This window comes from Procambarus clarkii, chromosome 12 (genome assembly GCF_040958095.1).
Source record: "Procambarus clarkii isolate CNS0578487 chromosome 12, FALCON_Pclarkii_2.0, whole genome shotgun sequence".
NCBI classification, from domain to species: domain Eukaryota; kingdom Metazoa; phylum Arthropoda; class Malacostraca; order Decapoda; family Cambaridae; genus Procambarus; species Procambarus clarkii.
In genome coordinates this window covers 14,099,363-14,123,529 of record NC_091161.1, presented here as the reverse complement: position 1 = coordinate 14,123,529, position 24,167 = coordinate 14,099,363, and the positions used below count along the sequence as shown (strand labels likewise).

Below are 24,167 nucleotides of genomic sequence, written 5' to 3'. Positions count from 1 at the left end.
GGGTAAGGTAGGTTACAGGGAATTTATTAGGTATAGCTTCGCTTTTAACTTAAACTGGTTGAGAGAGGTACAGTCTTTAACATGGTTGGGAAGGTCATTCCACATTCTGGGCCCCTTGATTTGTAGAGCATTTCTAGTTTGATTAAGACGTACTCTAGGAATATCAAAACTGTATTTATTTCTGGTGTGATGCTCATGGGTTCTGATACAACCTTCTATGAAGCTTTTGAGATCAGGATTGGCATTATAGTTTAGCGTTTTATATATGTATAATACACATGAGAGAATGTGCAGTGACTTAATGTCTAACATATTCAGAGATTTAAGTAGGGGTACCGAGTGATGTCTTGGGCCAGAATTGGATATTGTCCTAATAGCAGCTTTGTGTTGAGTAATTAGAGGACGTAAGTGATTTTGGGTAGTAGAGCCCCAAGCACAAATACCATAGATGAGATATGGATAGATATATGGTTTATATGAGATATATGGTTTGTACTGTAACTCTGCAACTATGTATGTACTGTTCCTAAATAAATTATTATTATTATTATTATTATAAAAAGAACATTCTATTACTAGTTAAAGTGTATTAAACTACATTACCACAAAGATTAAAAACAATTGGGGCAATAAAGACTCAAATATAAACATTTACTTTTACTCAAGAATTTCATAATTAACAACACTAACACGTGTCACAAACATCAGTATCCATCAATTGCAACCGATGCTTGTTTTTTCACTTCCTCTACAGCCAATTTAAGGTTACTACTCGCTTGTTCTAACCTTTCCATGTTATCGTTAAAATATTTTATATTACTTAATAACTCGTCATTCTTTTCCACAAATTCCACGGCCTGTTCAAAAAGAGCCTCCTTGTCATAGTCCGTCATCTCGTCTCCATCACCGCTAAAGGCATTTCTTTCTTGGTGTTCGGTTTGAACTTTAGCTCCTGAAAACATTAAATAAACCATTAGTTAATTTGATTCACATACTGGACTTTTAAATTTAAGATTCACTACAATTACATAATTTGATTGCAGCCCTTTCATGATGTATCCCTGTTCCCTATGTCTAGCAAATCTCATACTGTAGTACAAATACGTACCCTTGTAATATTAATATTCTTAAAAACAAAATACCAACCCTTTCCTCTCCACATTTTACTGTATATATATATACAGTACTGCACTGTATATGTATATTATAAATTAAGGGAACTAACATGAGAATGTGTCTTAATAATAAGAGTGAGTGCCCTGATACAAGGGGAGTGTTGTCAATGCCTATGTCGAATGTGCTCTCACACACAATTCCAGTTGGAAGCAAGTCAACTAGGAACTTGGTAGACTAAGGCAGGTCCTGATCAATAATGGATATGTCGAGGAAATCATCAAAAGGAAGTTGAGGTGCCTTGTAACCTCAGATGTAACAGACAACAATACATCATCGGTCCCTACAATTAAAATATTCTACAGGAACTTCTCCACTGCTCACAATGCGGAAGAGAGGGGTCCTGAAAAAACCTCATTGATAGAAATGTGAACCCTACTGACACCAACCAGATGATTAAACTAATAATATACCATAAGAGCAAGAAGTCTGGCAACTATTTTTCTTTTTTTTTATATACAAGAAGGTACATTGGGTTCATGACAGTAGAGACTTGAAGTTTTACGTTCTTGCAAAGTCACTAGCATGCATAGCGTTTCAGGCAGATCCTTAATCTAATATATAATTTTAAGAAGGTAATTTCTAGCAAAATTAATTTTTTTTTATAGGTACATTGTAAGTACAAAAATACATTGTAAGAAAGTACAAAAATAGATCGCAAGAAGGTACAAAAACGCACTGCAAGGAAGTACCAAAAAAAAAAAATTGTATAAGAAATTTGGCAGAAAAAAGTAGGCACATTAAAGTAAATTTAAGGGTACACAAAAATCTACAGGTACATTTTAGCATAATGTGAGTTTGTTGCAAGATATAATGTAGCAAACTATGTGTATAATACAATAAAAGATAGCAGCAATGATTATAATGGTAAATTGTATGGCACATACAAATATTGGGGGGACTGGGTAGCACTAGAGACAGTGCGAGTTACAGCACATGCTCATAAAGAATTCTGACAATAAACAAAATCCCATGAGAGAGAGATGTTGTCTCTACCTTTACATACCCACTTGGTCAGTCCCCAAATGAATCCAATATATAGGCAAGACAACGACACTCTGTTCAAGATGCCCAATATTGCACAAGCAGCAAGGCCCTTTTAAGGAACATGTAATCTCTCCATAACCAGACCACCAGATATATCCTCACAATGCCAAAATAATCGGCAGATACAGTGACAACAGAATGAGAGAAGGTGATGCTACATCATTGCTAGATTTGGTATTTACCAGGAAAGAAGAGATATTTGGCATTCAATACCTTCCTCCCATGGAAAAGAGTGACCATGTTCTGTTGGAAATGAAATACACTATGCGATATAATCTAGAAGAGAATGGTGAAATTGAAATAGCGGTAGTTGACATTCTTGATTTTAAGAGAGGACACCATGGGGAACTTGGCAAATTCTTTAATGAATTTAATTTGACATACTTGTTGCTAGGCAAGGAAGTAGATGAGATGTATGCCAAATTCTCTGAAATATACAATGAAGGTACAAAAAATATATATACCAAAACAGATGTAGAATTAGAAAACAGGATTGGTTCCACAAAAATTGTGAGAGGGGCCTGAGAGGAAAATGTAAAAAAATGGGTACATTATAGGAAGAGGCTCAACCCTCAAACAAACCAGTACTACAAACAAGCAAGAAGACAGCAATGAGGAGAGAGGCAGAAAGGAACTTTGAGAAAGGGGTAGTGGGCTAATGTAAACCAGATCCAGGCTTTTCTATAAATTCATTAAAAGCAAGCTGCATGTATAGGATAAAATCCAGAGATTGAGAATGGGGAACAGGTTTACTGAGAATGAAAAAGAAATGTGTGAAACATTAAATGAACAGTTCCAAAATGAGGTGCTCGTACAGTCAAATACAATGAAAAGAAAATAAATTCCAGAAAATACCACAGAGTACATAGGTGTGTCTCAAGACAAAGTGGAAAATTTACTAAATGGTAATATGAATGTTGGACCACATTCTCTGAGATGATGTGAAACTGAGCTAAGCATCCCACTTCAACTGATTGAAGTGGAATGCTTCAATGGACTCCATGCTGGAGTTGCATACTCCAGGACAGGATTGGTCTGACATATGTCGTATACAAGGTTCTGAATGATTCCTTACACACAACATGTCAGACCAATCCTGGAGAATACAGCTCCAGTATGTATCTCGTCGAGCACAAGACTAAATTGGAGAAGGTTCAGAGGTTTGCCACCAGACTAGTACCTGAGATGAGGGGTATGAGCTACAAGGAAAGACTACGGGAACTAAACCTCACATCACTGGAAGACACAAGAGTTGGTATACATGATCACCACATACAAGCTCTCAGAGGAATTGATAGTGTAAATAAAAGCAGTTTATTTAACACAAGGGGCAAACACACTAAGGGACACAGGTGGAAATTGAGTACCCAAATGAGCCATAGAGACATTAGAAAGAACTTTTAGTGTCAGTAGTTAACAAATGGGATGCATTAGGAAATGATGTGGTGGAGGCAGACTCTATACACAGATTCAAGTGTAGATATGATAGAGCTCAATAGGCTTAAAAACCTGTTCACCAGTTGATTGACAGTTGAGAGGCAGGACCAAAGAGCCAGAGCTCAACCCATGCAAGCACAATTAGGTGGCGAGTACAGGAACCTCAATAGATATTTGGAAAAGGGCAAACTTAGTTCCAATCTACAATAATGATAGCAAGAGAAGACCTAAATTATAGACCTGTATCATTGACAAGCATGGTAGTCAAAACACTAGAAAAATAGTTAAAAGCAAATGGGTAGAACACCGAGAGTAATGACATAATAACAGACAGTATGGTTTCTGATCAGGAAAATCCTGTATAACAAATCTACTTAGTTTTTATGATTCTACAGGAAAGAGATGGTTGGCTTGACTGTGTCTATGTGGACCTTAAAAAGGCCTTTGATCGAGTCCCACACAAGTGGTTGTTCTGGAAACTGGAACATGCTGGAGGGGTGACAGGGAGACTTCTGATATGGATGAAAATTTTTCTAACTGACAGAAAGATTAGGGCAGTAATCAGAGGCAATGTATCTAACTGAAGGAGTGTTACTAATGGAGTACCACAGGGTTCAGTTCTTGCATCAATAATGTTCATCGTCTACATAAACAATATACCAGAAAGAATACAGAATTATATGAACATTATATTATGCATTATACAGGATGCTGATGATACTAAGCTACTAGGGAAGATAGGAGACCTAGTTGATTGTCATGCCCTTCAAATTAATCTAGATAAAATAAGTACTTGAGCACCATGTGTACGAAGTTACACGAAGTTACACCTTCGTCTTGTGTACGAAGTTACCTGTAGGGGGGCCGGCCGGCCAAGCGGACAGCACGCTGGACACGTGATCCTGTGGTCCCGGGTTCAATCCCAGGCGCCGGCGAGAAACAATGGGCAGAGTTTCTTTCACCCTGATGCCCATTACCTAGCAGTAAATAGGTACCTGGGAGTTAGTCAGCTTTCACAGGCTGCTTCCTGGGGGGGTGGAGGCCTGGTCGAGGACACTAAAAAGTCCCGAAATCAACTCAAGATAACCTCAAGATAGTCGAACATATTGAACTCCCAAGACCCTCTCCAGGAATCTTACGATAACACCCACCTCCTTGTAACCCCATCCCTATATTTTCAAACTTTCGAACATATGTTACAAGGTGCTGTGGATGTGACACATTATTCCTCATCAACAGCATACCTATAGGCCACAAAAGGCCCTGTGTACATTCTACCTATCATAACCCAATCTGTGTACATTCTACCTATCATAACCCAATCCAGTACAGCCTAACCTAACAATATACAGTATAGTATATTATTATTTTATCATAATTAATTATATAGTTTTATAATTAAATAAAGTTATACATACAATATAAATAGAATTATAATTAATTATATGGTTTTAACAATTATAAAACTTTATAGTTACAAAATACATCTGTGTACTATTTGACTGTCTCCCCATTATACAAATCCTATAATCATTTTCACATTTATATATAATTTACACCACACTACTACTTCAAGAAACCAGGTCTGAGAGAAGAGCAGGTAACCGCAGGTCATGAAACTCTCAAACAGCGGCAGCCAGGGAAATGACCGGATGGATTATGAGAATGTTCAAATCCAGGGACCCCACAGCAATGGTAATACTGTACTCTTGAAATCACTGGTGCTGTCCTGTCTTGAGCACCCCTGGCCAAAACGCTATGCGTATTAGTGGCTTTGCAAAAACGTAGGAACACCAATGTTATGTACTCACAACCAAATGTACCTTCTTGTATATAAATAAATAAAAATTAAAATACAAATTTAATAAAAATTTTATTTCAATTTTATAAATTAAAACCTACCTAATCCAACTTTTTTATTTATATATACAAGTGTTTACATTCTTGTAAAGCCATTAGCATGCACAGCATTTTGGGCAGGTCCTTGATCCTAATTTTTTCCCCAGAATACGACCCACCAAATCGTTTAACAACCAGGTACCCATTCACTGCTGGGTGAACAGAGGCTACAGTTAAGGATTGGCACCCGGTCAATCCTCCCCGGCCAGGATATGAACCGAGGCCAAAGCTTTCACGAAGCGTCGGGCGAGTGCTTTACCACTGCGCCACGGGGACGGCTTACTAACTAAACTAAACCTAACCTAACCGATCCTAGATTCTGATATAATTTTAATGCTGTAATAAGAAATGCTTGTGTATGACCTGACTGCACCAGCTAAACTAACCTACACTCACAGTGGTGTGGGTCTTGACCTACCCTGTGGGTCTTGACCGACACAGTGGGTCTTGACCTACACAGTGGGTCTTGACCTACCCTGTGGGTCTTGACCTACACTGTGGGTCTTGACCTACCCTGTGGGTCTTGACCTACACTGTGGGTCTTGACCTACACTGTGGGTCTTGACCGACACTGTGGGTCTTGACCTACACTGTGGGTCTTGACCTACCCTGTGGGTCTTGACCTACCCTGTGGGTCTTGACCTACCCTGTGGGTCTTGACCTACCCTGTGGGTCTTGACCTACCCTGTGGGTCTTGACCGACACTGTGGGTCTTGACCTACACTGTGGGTCTTGACCTACACTGCGGGTCTTGACCTACCCTGTGGGTCTTGACCTACCCTGTGGGTCTTGACCTACACTGTGGGTCTTGACCTACACCTCGGGTCTTGACCTACCCTGTGGGTCTTGACCTACCCTGTGGGTCTTGACCGACACTGTTGGTCTTGGCCTACACTGTGGGTCTTGACCTACGCTGTGGGTCTTGACCTACGCTGTGACCCGTGACCCACTGAGCTCGGTCCGTCTAATTACCACAAGCTACCACAAGCTACACAAGCTTCACTAAGCTTCCTGGCAATACGTTAGTAATGAATAAATATGATATATTTACTCATTATAATGTTGGTGCTGAATGTACAACACGAAAAAACATAATTTTAATCTGAAAAAGTATCTTTTTATAAAGAAATTAGACGAAAATAAAGAGCTGGTGACGCCAAATCAAGTCGACGATCCAAGCGTCGGTTAGGTTAGGTTAGGTTAGGTTAGGTTAGGTTAGGATAGGATAGGTTAGGTTAGGATAGGATAGGATAGGTTAGGATAGGTTAGGTTAGCCTAACATATCATATTTATTCAATATTAACGTATAGCCAGAAAGCTTTGTGAAGCTTGTGAAGCTTGTGTAGCTTGTGGTAGCTTGTGGTAATTAGACGGACCCTGTCTGCCAAAGCCAACCAAAAATCAATTAAATCTTACAAAAAACACACGGGATGAAATCAGTATCCTCACCTCACATTACAACATAACCATCCACAGTCCCAAGACCCATAAAAGCGTAGATCAACTTACTTGTCTTAGGAGAAATGGCGAAAATGGGGTCGGATTCCGTAGCAGCTTTCAGGTCACCTTCCATTTGCTCCCAGGTGGGCGGAGGTGGCCGGTCCGGGAACAATGAGGCCTTCTTGGCCCTGAACATACTGCTTATTCGAAGATTACAACTACCAGGAAGCTTCTTGTAAGGTTGTTCGAGGGCTGTAGGAGGGTCCCGAGCCGGATAGAGCGGGCCAAGGGGGTCCCGAGCCGGATAGAGCGGGCCAAGGGGGTCCCGAGCCGGATAGAGCGGGCCAAGGGGGGTCCCTGTGGCTCCGGACGGAGGGAGAGGTCCCTGTGGCTCCGGATGGAGAGACACTATATAAGTGTATTTATATAGTGACTATATATGTATTTATATAGTGTATTTATGTAGACTTATATAGTGTATTTGTTTACACTATATAAGTCACCATAACTCCGGTTCGACCCATATATTTTGACCATTTTCCCACAGAAATACGTATATATATTTGTATATATATATAAATATATATATGTACTGTATTTCCGAACTATATATATGACAGTGTCAGACCACGAAGGAAGAATTGAAACAGGAATTTCCTTAAGTACTTTGGTATTTATTAATACATCTTCAGAAGTATGCATGAAGGCTAGTATACGAACCTAAGCTACTTAATGACGTCAGATTTTACCCAAGGGCCATTAACACTAGTGACCTCGACGAGGATAAGAAGCCGGCGGCTTGTCAAAGTCCCCCCCCGCCCCCCAATTGCCCTGATGATTTTTTCCAGTTGTATTTTAAAACCAAATGTATCTGCTTACCTATTTATAAAACCAATTACATGTCTATTAAAGTACTTTACACACTAAGTTAGACATGAGAATGTATATAGTAAAGTTGTAGTTTAAATACGTTACTGAGTTTTAGAGAAATAATGATTATAAACCCATGGAACCGCCTACCCGCCAAAGCCGTACATGTCAAAAAACTACTTAACTTTTAAAATGTATCTGCTTACCCATTTATAAAACAAATTACATGTCTATTAAAGTACTTTTCACACAAAGTTAGACATGAGAATGTATATAGTAAAGTTGTAGTTTAAATACGTTACTGAGTTTTTGAGAAATAATGATTATAAACCCATGGAACCGCCTACCCGCCAAAGCCGTAAATGTCAAAAAAACTAGTTAACTTTTAAAATCGAACTGGGAAAAGATTAAAACTAATGGAGGGGACGTTTGACAAGCTATCCTCGTCGTGTCCACCGGTATTAGTGGCCCTCAGGTAAATTCAGGTCAATAAATATATATATAATACAATGGTGGAGAGTGAGCGCCGCCGGGAAGAAGGCGACCATCAACACAACACAGCTCCTGAAGGCGTCGAATCCCAGCACGTGTAACTCCTCAGTATACCTGCAGGAGGCGTGAGAGGAGGTGCTGCTGCTACCAGCAACCACACTACCGTATTCACCTCCAGTTGGTGGGGTCTGGGTTGTATTTGAGGGCGTGGAGGAAGGTGCTTTTGGGGGGAAAGTGAAAGCCACGCCAGAGGAGCAGGGACGCCGCCGCCGCCATGTCCTCCAGTGATTTCTACATCAGATATTATGTCGGACACAAGGGCAAATTCGGCCACGAGTTTCTGGAATTTGAGTTTAGACCAGATGGTGAGTTGCTCTTGTGGCTGTGTGAGTGTGTGTGTGTGTGTGTCTAGTTTGGTGGGTGGAGCGGCACTTTGTGTGTGTCTCTGCCGCCCTTATGTTTGTGCTATTCTGCCTCTCGAGGGGGCCATTCTGACTCTCGAGGGGGCCATTCGGCCTCTTGAGGGGGCCATTCTGCCTCTTGAGGGGGCCATTCTGCCTCTCGAGGGGGCCATTCTGCCTCTTGAGGGGGCCATTCTGCCTCTTGAGGGGGCCATTCTGCCTCTTGAGGGGGCCATTCTGCCTCGAGGGGGCCATTCTGCCTCTTGAGGGGGCCATTCTGCCTCTTGAGGGGGCCATTCTGCCTCTTGAGGGGGCCATTCTGCCTCTCGAGGGGTCATTCTGCCTCTTGAGGGGGGCCATTCTGCCTCTCGAGGGGGCCATTCTGCCTCTCGAGGGGGCCATTCTGGCTCTCGAGGGGCCATTCTGGCTCTCGAGGGGCCATTCTGCCTCTCGAGGGGCCATTCTGGCTCTCGAGGGGCCATTCTGGCTCTCGAGGGGCCATTCTGCCTCTCGAGGGGCCATTCTGCCTCTCGAGGGGCCATTCTGCCTCTCGAGGGGCCATTCTGCCTCTCGAGGGGCCATTCTGCCTCGAGGGGCCATTCTGCCTCGAGGGGCCATTCTGCCTCTCGAGGGGCCATTCTGCCTCTCGAGGGGCCATTCTGCCTCTCGAGGGGCCATTCTGCCTCTAGACGGGGCCATTCTGCCTCTAGAGGGGCCATTCTGCCTCTTGAGGGGGCCATTCTGCCTCTAGAGGGGGCCATTCTGCCTCTCGAGGGGCCATTCTGCCTCTCGAGGGGCCATTCTGCCTCGAGGGGCCATTCTGCCTCTCGAGGGGCCATTCTGCCTCTCGAGGGGCCATTCTGCCTCTAGAGGGGCCATTCTGCCTCGAGGGGCCATTCTGGCTCTCGAGGGGCCATTCTGCCTCTCGAGGGGCCATTCTGCCTCTCGAGGGGCCATTCTGCCTCTCGAGGGGCCATTCTGCCTCTCGAGGGGCCATTCTGCCTCTCGAGGGGCCATTCTGCCTCTCGAGGGGCCATTCTGCCTCTCGAGGGGCCATTCTGCCTCTCGAGGGGGCCATTCTGCCTCTCGAGGGGCCATTCTGCCTCTCGAGGGGGCCATTCTGCCTCTCGAGGGGCCATTCTGCCTCTCGAGGGGGCCATTCTGCCTCTCGAGGGGGCCATTCTGCCTCTCGAGGGGGCCATTCTGCCTCTCGAGGGGGCCATTCTGCCTCTCGAGGGGGCCATTCTGCCTCTCGAGGGGGCCATTCTGCCTCTCCACGGGCCATTCTGCCTCTCCACGGGCCATTCTGCCTCTCCACGGGCCATTCTGCCTCTTGAGGGGCCATTCTGCCTCTCGAGGGGGCCATTCTGCCTCTCGAGGGGCCATTCTGCCTCTCGAGGGGCCATTCTGGCTCTCGAGGGGCCATTCTGCCTTTCGAGGGGCCATTCTACCTCTCGAGGGGCCATTCTGCCTCTCGAGGGGCCATCCAGATGGAACCTCAGGATGGGTCAGTTTGGACATCCAGTATTTGTTCTGTCGATAGGAAATTTCATATCACTTCACCCTCTTGACGAGGGTGGCCTTTCTGGTCTGCCCGGGAATCGAACCTGGAATTCTTGATCTTGAGTCGAGATCGAACCTGGAATTCTTGATCTCGAGTCGAGATCGAACCCAACTGTACCACTGGGACCCATATGGGCCTGTATACAATGGCATGGATTCATATGGACCTGTCTCCCAGGGGCTCAGTCAAATTATACACAGGTATTCTGAAAAAGCTAGTTAGGCTAGGCTAAGTTAGGCTAGGCTAAGTTAGGCTAGGCTAAGTTAGGCTAGGTTAGGTAAGGCTAGGTAAGGCTAGGCTAGGCTAGGCTAGGTTAGGTTAGGTTAGGTTAGGCTAGGCTAGGCTAGGCTAGGTTAGGTTAGGCTAGGCTAGGCTAGGTTAGGTTAGGCTAGGTTTAGTTAGGTTAGGCTAGGTTAGGCTAGGCTAGTTTAGGTTAGGCTAGGTTAAGTTAGGTTTTCAAAGCATTTGGTGAACAATCTTGGGTACAAATGCTTTTTGCACACCATAATCTCCATACACAAACAGGTACTTCTTTGACAGTAAATTTCATAAATGGGAATCTTTCTTACTTATCTTACTGCTGCATCACATTGTTCTTAAGACAGTTTGTCTATATAATAACATAATAATCAAGGAAACTGCAGAAGACCTATTGGCCCTTGCTCCTGTTTATATCCACCCAAACACATTCATATATAATAATAATAATAATTTTTATTTAGGTAAGGTACATACATAAAGAGATTTTACAAAGTTTGTTGGCTTTATAGATAGAGCTAGTACATACAATGCCTAAAGCCACTATTACGCAAAGCGTTTCGGGCAGGAAAGCCCGAAATAGATATTTGTCTAACCTACTTTTCAAACAATCAAGGGATTGCATATAATGATTGACACTTTCCATAGCATGTGTTAACTACAACATTGTATGATGCTAATACAGCTTTTCTTCTCTAATCCTGTTTTTTCATTTGTTTTTTATATTTTTTAGGAAAGCTCCGGTATGCTAACAACTCAAATTACAAGAATGACGTTATGATTCGGAAAGAGGTAAGCGTTTATTTGCTGGAGTCACTGTAGTACTGGTATAGTTTTTTTTTTGAGAGATATATACAAGTTATTACATTCTTGTACAGCCACTAGTATGCGTAGCGTTTTGGGCAGGTCCCTGGAATACGATCCCCGCTGCGAAGAATCGTTGTTACAACCAAGTACACATTTTACTGTTCAGTTAAACAGAGGCTACAGTTAAGGATTTGCGCCCAGTAAATCCTCCCCGGCCAGGATACGAACCCATGACAAAGCGCTCGCGGAACGCCAGGCGAGTGTCTTACCACTGCACCACGGAGACTGGGTTGGTTTAGTTATCCTTCTTTCCTTCGATCTGTTGCCCCTTTCTTCACCCTCGGGTGAATGGGAACTTGAGAACCTTTTGGCTATTAAATGCGTTTTCTGGTGTTTCCTTGCAATATATATTGAGTACAATACCTCATTGTATTGACTTTAAACTTGGGATCTTCTTGAGGTTATCTTGAGATGATTTCGGGGCTTTTTTAGTGTCCCCGCGGCCCGGTCGTTGACCAGGCCTCCACCCCCAGGAAGCAGCCCGTGATAGGTGACTAACACCCAGGTACCTATTTTACTGATAGGTAACAGGGGCATAGGGTGAAAGAAACTCTGCCTATTGTTCCTCGCCGGCGCCTGGGATTGAACCCAGGACCACAGGATCACAAGTCCAGCGTGCTGTTCGCTCGGCCGACCAGCTCCCTGCCTGATGCCTACGGATGCCTACATATAATACAGAAAACGTTATGAATATTGCTTTGGTAGATGCCTTACCTTGCGATGATTTCGAGGCTTGGCGTTCCCACGGCCCGGTACTCGACAAGGCCTCCTCGTTGCTGAACTGGTCAACCAGACTGTTGGATATGGCTGCTCGCAGCCTGATGTATGAATCACAGCTTGGTTGATCGTGTATCCTTTGGAGGCGTTTATCCCAACAAGAATACATAGAAAAACTAATACTGTAAATGTCAACAAAACTTCTAGTGGCCATTGGTAAACACATTCAGCAGTGACACATTCCAACCACTGTACTTAAATTTAGAAAAAACTTAGAATTTGATTTTGAAAAAGTATATACTTGTGTCGATATTCTTGATCATTCATGAAGATCATGAATAATGATACAGTACCTGATGACCTAATGTTGAATAAATGTGAAGTAAAATTCATATCAGCCAGGAAAGTGATAGGTGTGATTATGAGAAATTTCAATGATAGTGAATAATGAGAGCTTTGATATAATATCAAAGAAGGGATATTATACCAATGATCTTGCTTTTTAAATTACTTTTGCTGTCTCGCTAAGAATACTGCTCTGTACGTGCCTCGTGTTTCGTGATATGAAACAGGATGCCGGGGAGGATTTATTGGGCGCAAATCCTTAACTGTAGCCTCTGTTTAACTCAACAGTAAAATGGGTACTAGGTTGTAACAACGATTCTTCGCAGCGGGGATCGTATTCCAGGAACCTGCCCGAAACGCTATGCGTACTAGTGGCTGTACAAGAATGTAATAACTCTTGTATATATCTCTCAAAAAAAAAAAAGATATAGGGAAGATACTGTACTGTACTTGAAATAGAGGTATACAATAATCATATACTTTACTGCATTCTGAAGACCATCTCTCTTATCGGTAATGATCAATTCCTTTGGCTCACTCACATTTGGAACATGTTCTCTTAACAAGTAGATACTCGGGAAATCGTCATCTAGTGATACAGTATGAAGATTCAACCGTACCCTTGACTCCAGCTTTATCCTACACCTAATACACCCTTGGTGAATTGGATGCCTTTGATGTTGTTCGTCTTGTGCGCTTTTGTTCTCGTACTGGCATCCTTAGTGATATTTAGTGCCTTTTGAGTATCCCGTACTTTTGACGGTGCTACATAGCCTCCTCAGCTTGGTCCTTCTTTTGATAATTACTTACACCTAATACATAATTTTAATCTATTCAAAAATTCTTATATCTAATTACAAATGTAATTATTTTTATCATGAAACATTCCTTTCCATAGGCCTATTGCCATCGGTGCGTGATGGAAGAGCTAAAAAGAATTATTGATGATTCGGAAATAATGCAAGAAGATGATGCTCTTTGGCCACAGCCGGATCGCGTGGGAAGACAGGAGCTGGAGATTGTCATTGGTGATGAGCACATTTCATTTACAACCTCCAAGATTGGCTCGCTTGTGGATGTCAACAATTCAAAGTATGAAAATTATTGTAAACTGTTTTAATATATAGTACAAGGAGAAAATAATTAAATTTAAACCAATGCTGAAGTGCGAGATTGTTGCATGATGTATGAATGATATTCATTTAGAGGTAAACTGAAATATGGAAAAGTGTACAAGTTTTATCCAAACTAATAAATATGTGTACATTGCTATCCCCAATTACCCAGACCATATCTTGAGGTTATCTTGAGATGATTTCGGGGCTTTTAGTGTCCCCGCGGCCCGGTCCTCGACCAGGCCTCCACCCCCAGGAAGCAGCCCGTGACAGCTGACTAACACCCAGGTACCTATTTTACTGCTAGGTAACAGGGGGCATAGGGTGAAAGAAACTCTGCCCATTGTTTCTCGCCGGCGCCTGGGATCGAACCCGGGACCACAGGATCACAAGTCCAGCGTGCTGTCCGCTCGGCCGACCGGCTCCCCATTGGTGTCCCCAGGCAATAACTGAAGAAAAGATTGTGTGTCATCACTGGGACTAGTTCTGGCTGGCTCTGAGAAGCTTAGGGTATCTCTCCACACCAACACTGCTTAATTTATATAATAATATTCTATCTCTTAAATATTTGTTTTTATTGAACGTGAGATAATTTGGATCGGTTTATTTATTACGCAATTAATAATTGCGTAAAATCCTGGTTTGTGTCTCGGAGAGGCTGCGGGGTCCAAGTAAGGGCAGTAGAACTTCTGGTTGCATTTCTTTTCCATGTCGTAGTGCAGTCGATTAAGGCAGCATCTGGGATGCTCTCGGACGTAGGTTCGAACCCTTGTCACGGCCCTTGTGAATTTGTTCATTTAATACGTTACTCGTTGACCAGACCACACACTAGAAGGTGAAGGGATGGCGACGTTTTGGTCCGTCCTGGACCATTCTCAAGTCGATTGTGGTGTGAACTCAAGAGGTGTGACTTGAGAATGGTCCAGGATGGACCGAAACGTCATCGTCCCTTCACCTTCTAGTGTGTTGTCTGGTCAACATACTTCAGCCACGTTATTGTGACTCATCATCTGAATACGTTACTCGTTCATTCCATAATTCATTTGACCTACAGCCATTGTCATTTATTCCTTGAACACCATTATTAGCTTTTATATTATTCTCAGGATCTATTCCCCAAAACAGTCATAGTAATCTATAATTCCCAGGTATAACACCAATCCCATTAAACACTCATTCTTTCCTCTGTCGTCACACGGTACATATGCAGTAACATATCCACCTTCTCTTTCAAAATTCAATTCAATCCCTTGAATTGCAATGAGGGACATTATTCACATTCCCATACCACTCTATCCAAGAACATGCATCTTCTCTTCTCATTTTCACTCATGTTCTTGCTGCAGTTACTCCATTCTACTTGATCATGAACTTAGAATAATGAACAGTCCCTAGAAACGTTTGCCAGGTCCAGCTTCTGATCTCGATTCATTCCTCTCATTCTACATTAATGTGTCGGCTTTCTGTGGCCTGGGCAAGTACTGGCCCCAGATTGGAGGCTCTGTATGCCTTTGGGAGAAGATGTTCTAGGGAAGTGAGTCTCCGGCCTCTCCCCTATGCCTTTTTAATGCATGGGGATTTGAAGGTAAGAGTAATACAGTGGTGGGGAAAGTTTTCATTTAACATAAGTTGGAGTTGACATTATTAATAATAGCATGGCATAAGATGGAAAGAGTCGGTAAACTTTTATTTATGTACTGTTTTCCATTTTTGTAATCTTTACTAAAAGTATGCTCTTTTTCTTCTGTGCATTTGAGATAATCTAAATTTGAAACTGAAATAAGTTTAATGAGGTATAAATACACACAAAGGAATGAGGTAGCGCAAGCTATTCTCACCCCGTTCAATAAGTGTTCATATATATATATACAGTATATATATGAACACACTGTATACACACACACACATCACAAACCATCAACATATTACCGAACATTCCGAGTGATAAACATACACATTTCTTCCTTTACACATGCAGTACGTTACCAAAGAATTGCTTTAATAGTGTTTGATGTTTTCTCTCTAGGGATCCTGATGGCCTGAGGTGTTTCTACTACCTGGTGCAAGATCTCAAGTGCCTTGTCTTCTCTTTGATTGGCCTCCACTTCAAGATTAAGCCCATTTAGATTGACATTTTATAACATAAGGATATGTACTATGCGGATTGTTTTGAATTATTATTTCGACAGTTCTGGAGAAATTCATTTCGGTAGTTCTCATGTGCCGTTTTGTAAATGTGAATTTTTGCGATTTTAAAAATATAGTCCCTGTTTGCAAAATTTGTTAAGTTAAAAATTGTCAGTGTGTTTTAAGCAATTTAAGATTTATATAAGTAATTCTTACATACTTCATATTAACAGATTTTACGTTATTAAACATTGACAAAGGAATAGCTTTATGAATTTCTCTGTATTAATGATGTAATATTGGCCTCCTCAGTGACCACGCACATCCTCGATCATTTGTACTTTGGAAATACCAGATTTAAAAGTCACGTCAGATCATTTATTCACCAGTTTATTGTATTTTAATATCACTCTGTCTGGAATCTTATCATAATTTTGTTTATGACCAAACCAATGTTGGACAGTATAATTTTGTTTTCATATTCGTATAAAGTGTATCTTGGCAAATCTGCCCAATACTTGAGTGAACGGTAATTTTTATAAAGACTGTAATAGCTGGGTTATGTTTCTTCATGGTTGCAAATATTGCCACTTGCATTCATTTTGTTAGTGTATTAGATACTAGTGGACTATACCACAGGGTTAGTAAACACCTAAAGGTCTTTTACCACAAGAATATTTTTTTCCTGTCACTTTTTTGTAGAAAATATATGTGCCTTATGTTGTAGGGTATTTATTTACTCCACTAAACTTTCCATGAGAATTTGTGTACAGTATGCAGGCGATGAGTCACAGTAACGTGGCTAAAAGTATCTTGACCAGACCACACACTAGAAGGTGAAGGGACGACGATGTTTGGGTCCATCCTGGACCATTTTCAAGTTGATTGAGAATCGACTTGAGAATGGTCCAGGACGGACCGAAACGTTGTTGTGTACAGTACAGTACTGTATATGGCCTAAACATTTTTCTCTATACATTTCCTGTATAAAATGTACTTTTGGTGAAAAGTACCTCTGCAACTTCCTCATTCTCACTTATGCCGAGCTTTAGCCCCCCCCCCCCTCAGGTGGGAATTGTTACGTGTCACCACTTTTTCTGTAAGGATGTTTCGCTTGCAAGCTTCTCTCTCGGTTTGTGTTTGCAATGTATGTCCTTGTGTCGTTTCATCATTGCCTCCATGGAGAGTCCCACTTGCAAAGTTTTGCCAGACCTTGATCCATGTGGTATATGCTTCTACCCCTCATACTGTTCTAAAATGCATTTTCCTTTAATACTTTTCTTTGCACTTACTTCATTGCCCTATTCACAGATTAGTCTAAGTTTTCTGATGGTGTTGGCTACACGGTAGTCTTTCCTGATCAAATTTGTGTGTTGCCTACCCTAATCTTGAGGCTATCTTGAGATGATTTCAGGGCTTTAGCGTCCCCGCGGCCCTGTCCTCGACCAGGCCTCCACCCCCCAGGAAGCAGCCCGTGACAGCTGACTAACTCCCAGGTACCTATTTTACTGTTAGGTAACAGGGACATAGGGTGAAAGGAACTCTGCCCATTGTTTCTCGCCGGCGCCCGGGATCGAACCCGCGACCACAGGATCACGAGTCCAGCGTGCTGTCCGCTCGGCTGACCGACCGGCTCTTAAGAGATTAGCATTTTTACGGCTGAAGTGTATGCAGTTTTGTTTGCTCTTTGTCAACTGGTTTTCCAACATCAAAATGTCTTTTGTTATTGTGGTCAACTCTTGTAGTGGTTTCCATGGCTCTGTACCATATTTCCTTAATTGTCTGTGTGGATGCTGCCTCTAAGAAGGCTATCTGCACTTGTCCTATTTCCCAAAAAAAGCATTCCTTATTCAAATTTGTACCTAGTCATTCTTCAATCCGTGACTGTCGGCAGAGTCGTTAGTTTGCGGTTACAGGCAACGAATTGTGTGCTCTTAGAGTAGCCTGTCCTCTTCGCCTTCCTCCTACCACTGTAACTGGCGGTGGGTAACAACTGTGGCGAAGTTACATATTGGCCATTCACATTTATCTCATGGGCACTTAAACATTCAGATAGCTCTTGTAAGCTTGGTTTACACTCACATGCGATCAGGCTGTCTGATTTACTGCAGGGGTTGACGGTGGTCTGTTTCCATGTTTTATATATATATATATGTATTTTAATGCTGGTTGGCCGAGTGGACAGCACGCTGGACTTGTAATCCTGTGGTCCCGGGTTCGCTCCTGGGCGCCAGCAAGAAACAATTGGCAGAGTTTCTTTCATCCTATGCCCCTGTTACCTAGCAGTAAAATAGGTACCTGGGTGTTAGTAAGCTGTCATGGGCTGCTTCCTGGGGGTGGAGGCCTGGTCGAGGACCAGGCCGCGGGGATGCTAAAGCCCTGAGATCATCTCAAGATAATGGTAAGGATAATTATTTAGGTGATCAGTCATTATAGTGTGAACCTTACATCTCGGGATATCTCCAGCAGATTTAAGACGGTGATGTTTTGCTGGGTTCCCAGCCATATTGGTGTCCGTACATGAGCGTGCGGACGCTGCCACTAAGGTGGTTACGCATTGGTCATACACATTTAACTTGCGAACACTTAATGGAGCGCCGCTCTGCTCTTTGTCCAAACTGCATTGTCCCTCTTACGGTCATGTATATCTTTGTTGAATGTCCTGACTTCCAGGACGAGTGTGTCTTTCTTCCTGACCGTGCCTCGTGGTCACTTGTCCCTTGATAGAATTCTTGGTGAATCGGATACCTTTGATATCAATCGCCTTGTGCAATTTTGTTCTCGTATTGGCAACCTTGGTGATATTTAGCGACCTCTGAATATCCCGCACATTTGATGGTGCTACATAGCCTTCCTGGCTTGGTGCTTTCTTTTGATAATTACTTATGTACTTACATCTCATGACGTTTCTAAAGGGCAGCTCCATTACCAAATAGTGTCCTTTGGTGTTACAAAATGGTTACTGTTACAATATCACATGCCTTATGTGCTTTTCTCATATTGGCATCTTTAGTGCTATTTTGCGCCTTTTGAATATCCTACACCTTCGATAGTGCTACAAAGTCTCCCCGGCTTGGCGCCTTCTTTTGATAATTATTCGCAGCCGTACACCTCCTTGTAGAATGTCCCGATTTTCAGGACGATCACGTGTCTTGCTTTTCTAATGTTCCTCAAAGTCTTTTGTCTATCGATAGACTCCTTGGTGAATATGATACCTTTGACAGCACTCGCCTTATGTGCCTTTGTTCTTGTATTGGCATCCTCGGGGATATTTAGTGCTTTTTGAATAGCAACACTGATGGTGTTCTGTAGTCTCCCCAGCTTGGTGCCTTCCTTTGATGATCCACATCAAAAAATGTTTAAAATAAACAAGAAATGTTTGCCTTAACATTGTCTACTTTTTTTGTGATGTTTTACTGTTGAAAAATGTGCCTTTATCTGCCCAAATATCATAAATGAGAACTACATAAATGAAAAGGACCAAAACATTGTAAGAAACATTCACTAGTTTTTATTTAAATTTGAAATAATAAAAAAAGTTAGATACAAATTTTGAATACAAAATATTGCACGAAGCTCGTAATTTTCAAGTGGTTTCCTGTATCTTCATATACATTTTTTTATACTTTTTATTTACAAGGTTTATCAAATTGAAGTTTAAAGTATATACAGTATTACACAAATTTTATAAATTGAACGTACAGAAATCACATTCCAGTGAATAAAAATACAATACTACTGTATTATTGGCAGATGCTAGACACGTTATCTTCATCATCAGACAGATGTTCAATCAATGTCTTCATAATTTGTATATGGTGGCCCTTGGCAGTCTTGACTCAGGCACAGCATTTCAATCCCAATCTCTCATTCATATCTATTGGTAGAGTTGGATTTACCAGTCCACAAGATGAAGTTTTTTTTTTTTTATTATTTTCTACCACAGACGTGGCCACACATTAGTGATGAAGAGGGTGAAAGGGAACGCAGCCTACTGGAAGGGCAACACCCAAAGCTCTGCAAAAGCAGTGTGTAATGTAGCGAAAGCAGTAATAACCCGATGATCCTGTAGCAACAGGAACCCAGTTTCAGCATACAATCTCTGGGTAGAGCGTCAAGATGACGGAGGGTTGAAGGAGAGGAAGAGGAGTAAGCAGGCCAGCTGTAATCCAGTTTTAGACAGCACGATTGAGAAGTGCAAATAAAGGAACATGTGTCTTATCAGTTCCACAGCTAGTACGAGACGACTTTAAGGTAAGGGCTTTAAAGCATAGGACTGAAGCAAGAGGTGACCAGACAAACAAATGTCGAAGATCCACCCACAGAAGTTCAGCAAAATCTTTACACAAAAGGGGACTACCATAAAGTGACAAAGGGGAAGAAAGGATGACCTACTTTTGACTAAAAGTCATAGTACAAGTCTTAAACATAGGAAAGTTAAAGGCATGATTGGTGGCCCAGGATGATACGGCATCGATCACAAGTTGGAACTGGCTTTGGAGAAAAGTGAGTTCATCCCCGTGACAGCAGAGATTGTCAATGCAAAGAGCCGAGAAAATTCCAGAGGGATAGGAGGAAGACCATAAAAGGCTTCAAGGAAAAGAACAGTGCCGAGAACACTGCCCTGGGAACACCTTTGTATTGGTGAAAAAAAAAGTCAAAGGTGGTGATACAAGTCTCAACTTTGAGAGAGGAAGCTATGAAGGAAGAGCAGGAGATTGCCATGAAGGCCGTAATAAAATATTGCATCTGGGATAAAATATTTTATTCAATATTGAATAATATTTTACTTAGGACCAATCCAACACTTGGTGGTTATGAATGTACATGCAAAGCAAAGCTGGAGGAGGCAGGGACAAAGAAGCTTACCGCAAGTTCCAAACTAGGCCCAGCCAAGTCTGAACCTTGGATGGAACCAACTGGGACTTCCCTCCAGTTCACCACGAACCCAAAGCTGGCAAATCGGGAAAGAACCAGATCCCAGACCAGCTGACATGGGGACTGTCTGGGGTCCTACACCAACCAGTCACTGAGGTAGGCCAACACAAAGCATGTGCAGCCAGGCCACAATGACCCGTGTCAACTTAGTAAATACATGGGGAGGCAGGTGGGCGGGGGGGGTGGGTTGAAGGTGACAGGGAGAACCTTGCCCCCAGACAGGTCAGGGGGACATACACACAGGTCTGACAACGGTCCCCAGACAGGTAAGGGGGACACACACACACAGGTCTGACAACGATCCCCAGACAGGTAAGGGGGACACACACACAGGTCTGACAACGGTCCCCAGACTGGTAAGGGGGAACACACACAGGTCTGACAACGGTCCCCAGACTGGTAAGGGGGACACACACACAGGTCTGACAACGGTCCCCAGACTGGTAAGGGGGACACACACACAGGTCTGACAACGGTCCCCAGACTGGTAAGGGGGAACACACACAGGTCTGACAACGGTCCCCAGACTGGTAAGGGGGACACACACACAGGTCTGACAACGGTCCCCAGACTGGTAAGGGGGACACACACACAGGTCTGACAACGGTCCCCAGACAGGTAAGTGGGACACACACACAGGTCTGACAACGGTCCCCAGACAGGTAAGGGGGACACACACACAGGTCTGACAACGATCCCCAGACAGGTAAGGGGGACACACACACACAGGCCTGACAACGATCCCCAGACAGGTAAGGGGGACACACACACACAGGTCTGACAACGGTCCCCAGACAGGTAAGGGGGACACACACACAGGTCTGACAACGGTCCCCAGACTGGTAAGGGGGACACACACAGGTCTGACAACGGTCCCCAGACAGGTAAGGGGGACACACACACAGGTCTGACAACGGTCCCCAGACAGGTAAGTGGGACACACACACAGGTCTGACAACGGTCCCCAGACAGGTAAGGGGGACACACACACAGGTCTGACAACGATCCCCAGACAGGTAAGGGGGACACACACACACAGGTCTGACAACGGTCCCCAGACAGGTAAGGGGGACACACACACAGGTCTGACAACGGTCCCCAGACTGGTAAGGGGGACACACACAGGTCTGACAACGGTCCCCAGACAGGTAAGGGGGACACACACACAGGTCTGACAACGGTCCCCAGACTGGTAAGGGGGACACACACAACGGTCCCCAGACAGGTAAGGGGGACACACACACAGGTCTGACAACGGTCCCCAGACAGGTAAGGGGGACACACACACAGGTCTGACAACGATCCCCAGACAGGTAAGGGGGACACACACACAGGTCTGACAACGATCCCCAGACAGGTAAGGGGGACACACACACACAGGTCTGACAACGGTCCCCAGACTGGTAAGGGGGACACACACACAGGTCTGACAACGGTCCCCAGACAGGTAATGGGGGACACACACTTGCGTCTGACAACGGTCCCCAGACAGGTAAGGGGGACACACACACAGGTCTGACAACGGTCCCCAGACAGGTAATGGGGGACACACACTTGCGTCTGACAACGGTCCCCAGACAGGTAAGGGGGACACACACACAGGTCTGACAACGGTCCCCAGACAGGTAATGGGGGACACACACTTGCGTCTGACAACGGTCCCCAGACAGGTAAGGGGGACACACACACAGGTCTGACAACGGTCCCCAGACAGGTAATGGGGGACACACACTTGCGTCTGACAACGGTCCCCAGACAGGTAATGGGGGACACACACTTGCGTCTGACAACGGTCCCCAGACTGGTAAGGGGGAACACACACTCCGTGGTAAGTGATAAGCTTGACGTCCTATACTTTAACCTAGCCGGTCTCTGAACCTAGGATGTATAAAAACGTGTAAATACACTTCCTGGAGGTCCATGGATACCATCCAAGCTCCAACCTGTGGTTGCAGGCAAACTTGGGCCAAAGTGGTCATCCACAAAGTTGGAGGGAGAGTGACGCTGTTCCATCCAAAAGGACTGAGGATGTACCCTAGGTCTACCAAATTACACCAGGACCAGGAACAAGTGAGACACCAACCGAAGAGACGATGACACCACGACCATACCCCGAGTCCAAGCAACCCACAATGACTCGATGCAGTGCCAGAGAGGACTTCTAACCCCACAATACCTTCCCACAAGAATGAGGAAGGGACTTACCAACTGCATTGCAGGCCAAGGAAAATGACCTAAAAATCTTAAGAATCATGGGAATAAGAGGTAGCAATATGAGCCAGACTTTACCCCCTTTCCCTCTATGGTGTTATCAAAGGGGCAAACCATGAAAGGGTTGGTGCAAACCACAAACAGAACCATCGTTCTGCAATATGCAGTTGGGCACTGAGCAGGAAAGTTCACAGTAGGAAGAGCAATGGTCTGGGAATCGGACCCAAATGATAACCTACTTTGACCAACAGCAGGCGAGGTCTCCACCTAACCAGCCCACCTCTGAGTGGGGCAGAACCCAAGAAAAAAAAAATCAATGGGGGGGGGGGCATGAGTTCCACCACAGACAAAACCTAGGCAATGACATCCTCAGGAAAGAGAAGAGGCAAAAAGAGGGAGGCAGACTAAGGGGGTAAAGGACAAAGTTGAAACAAATAAATGTGCCAACACTGTCGACATGCGAGACAGGTCAAGTAGAATGCTGCCACTTCCTCTTGAAGGGCGGGCATGCATCTTGAGTACTGGCTGACAGGGCCAGAACTCAAGGCCTCCACATATGAATCAAAACCAAGTGACTCATCCACATAAGTGTTTGTCGAGGAGTCCCTCCAGAATGACAAAATCACACAAAACTGCCACCAAGTGAGAACGTGCCCTGTGGTCCTCTGCAATAAGGGCCCTGGACAACACGGGTAACTGCATGTCGAGCTGCCACCCTCCCACATCCTTTAGGAGTGCCTGAGCAAAGTTCTTAAACAGAGCAAAAAGAACACCTGAAAAATGAAAGTCACCTCCTGCCAAGTCCTCAAGGAAAAGTGAGGTTTGTCAGCCAGTTAAGATGAACCAGAAACCTCATGCCACAATGAATAAGCTGAGACAGATTCTGAATTCAAAAGAGGCTGGGTCCATCAAAGAAAATTGGTGTGAATTCCATAGGAGGAACCAAAACAAATCCATACATACCACCGAGGGGAAGCAGCCAAGCAATCCTGCGCATACATAGAGGGGGAATAAGAAAAATACCCCCCCCCCCCAAAGTGTACCAAGGTCCACAAAGGGTTAAAGGGTACCCATGGGTCCTCTTCAGGCTACCCCTCAGCCTTCCAGCCTGCCATGAATGCTCTGGGGCAGAGCCAGTCCTCACCTAACACCCATAACAGAAAGGCATTCTTCCAAGAAGATTCTGAGCAGGGGTGTGGCTGTGAAGACCATTGCCCTGAAACCCCGGCAGAACCACAAGGGTCTACTGCCTCAGCCTATAAGTGA

At 43.8% G+C, this 24,167-nt stretch overlaps 2 protein-coding genes across 2 annotated transcripts; one reads left to right on the top strand and one right to left on the bottom strand.

Annotated features, from left to right (window-relative positions):
* Nucleotides 1–644: 644 nt before the first annotated feature.
* On the bottom strand, nt 645–7,380 carry LOC123772879 (UPF0449 protein C19orf25 homolog). Its single transcript, XM_045766252.2, has 2 exons — nt 7,066–7,380; nt 645–952 (listed from the first exon to the last, which is right to left on the bottom strand). The coding sequence occupies exons 1-2, from the start codon at nt 7,190–7,192 to the stop codon at nt 705–707; spliced, it is 375 nt and encodes a 124-aa protein (XP_045622208.1). The 5' UTR covers nt 7,193–7,380; the 3' UTR covers nt 645–704.
* A 999-nt stretch (nt 7,381–8,379) lies between these two features.
* On the top strand, nt 8,380–16,476 carry mago (mago, exon junction complex subunit). Its single transcript, XM_045766251.2, has 4 exons — nt 8,380–8,723; nt 11,315–11,373; nt 13,409–13,602; nt 15,652–16,476. Exons 1-4 carry the CDS (start codon nt 8,633–8,635, stop codon nt 15,749–15,751), a joined length of 444 nt encoding a protein of 147 aa, XP_045622207.1. The 5' UTR covers nt 8,380–8,632; the 3' UTR covers nt 15,752–16,476.
* Nucleotides 16,477–24,167: the final 7,691 nt, after the last annotated feature.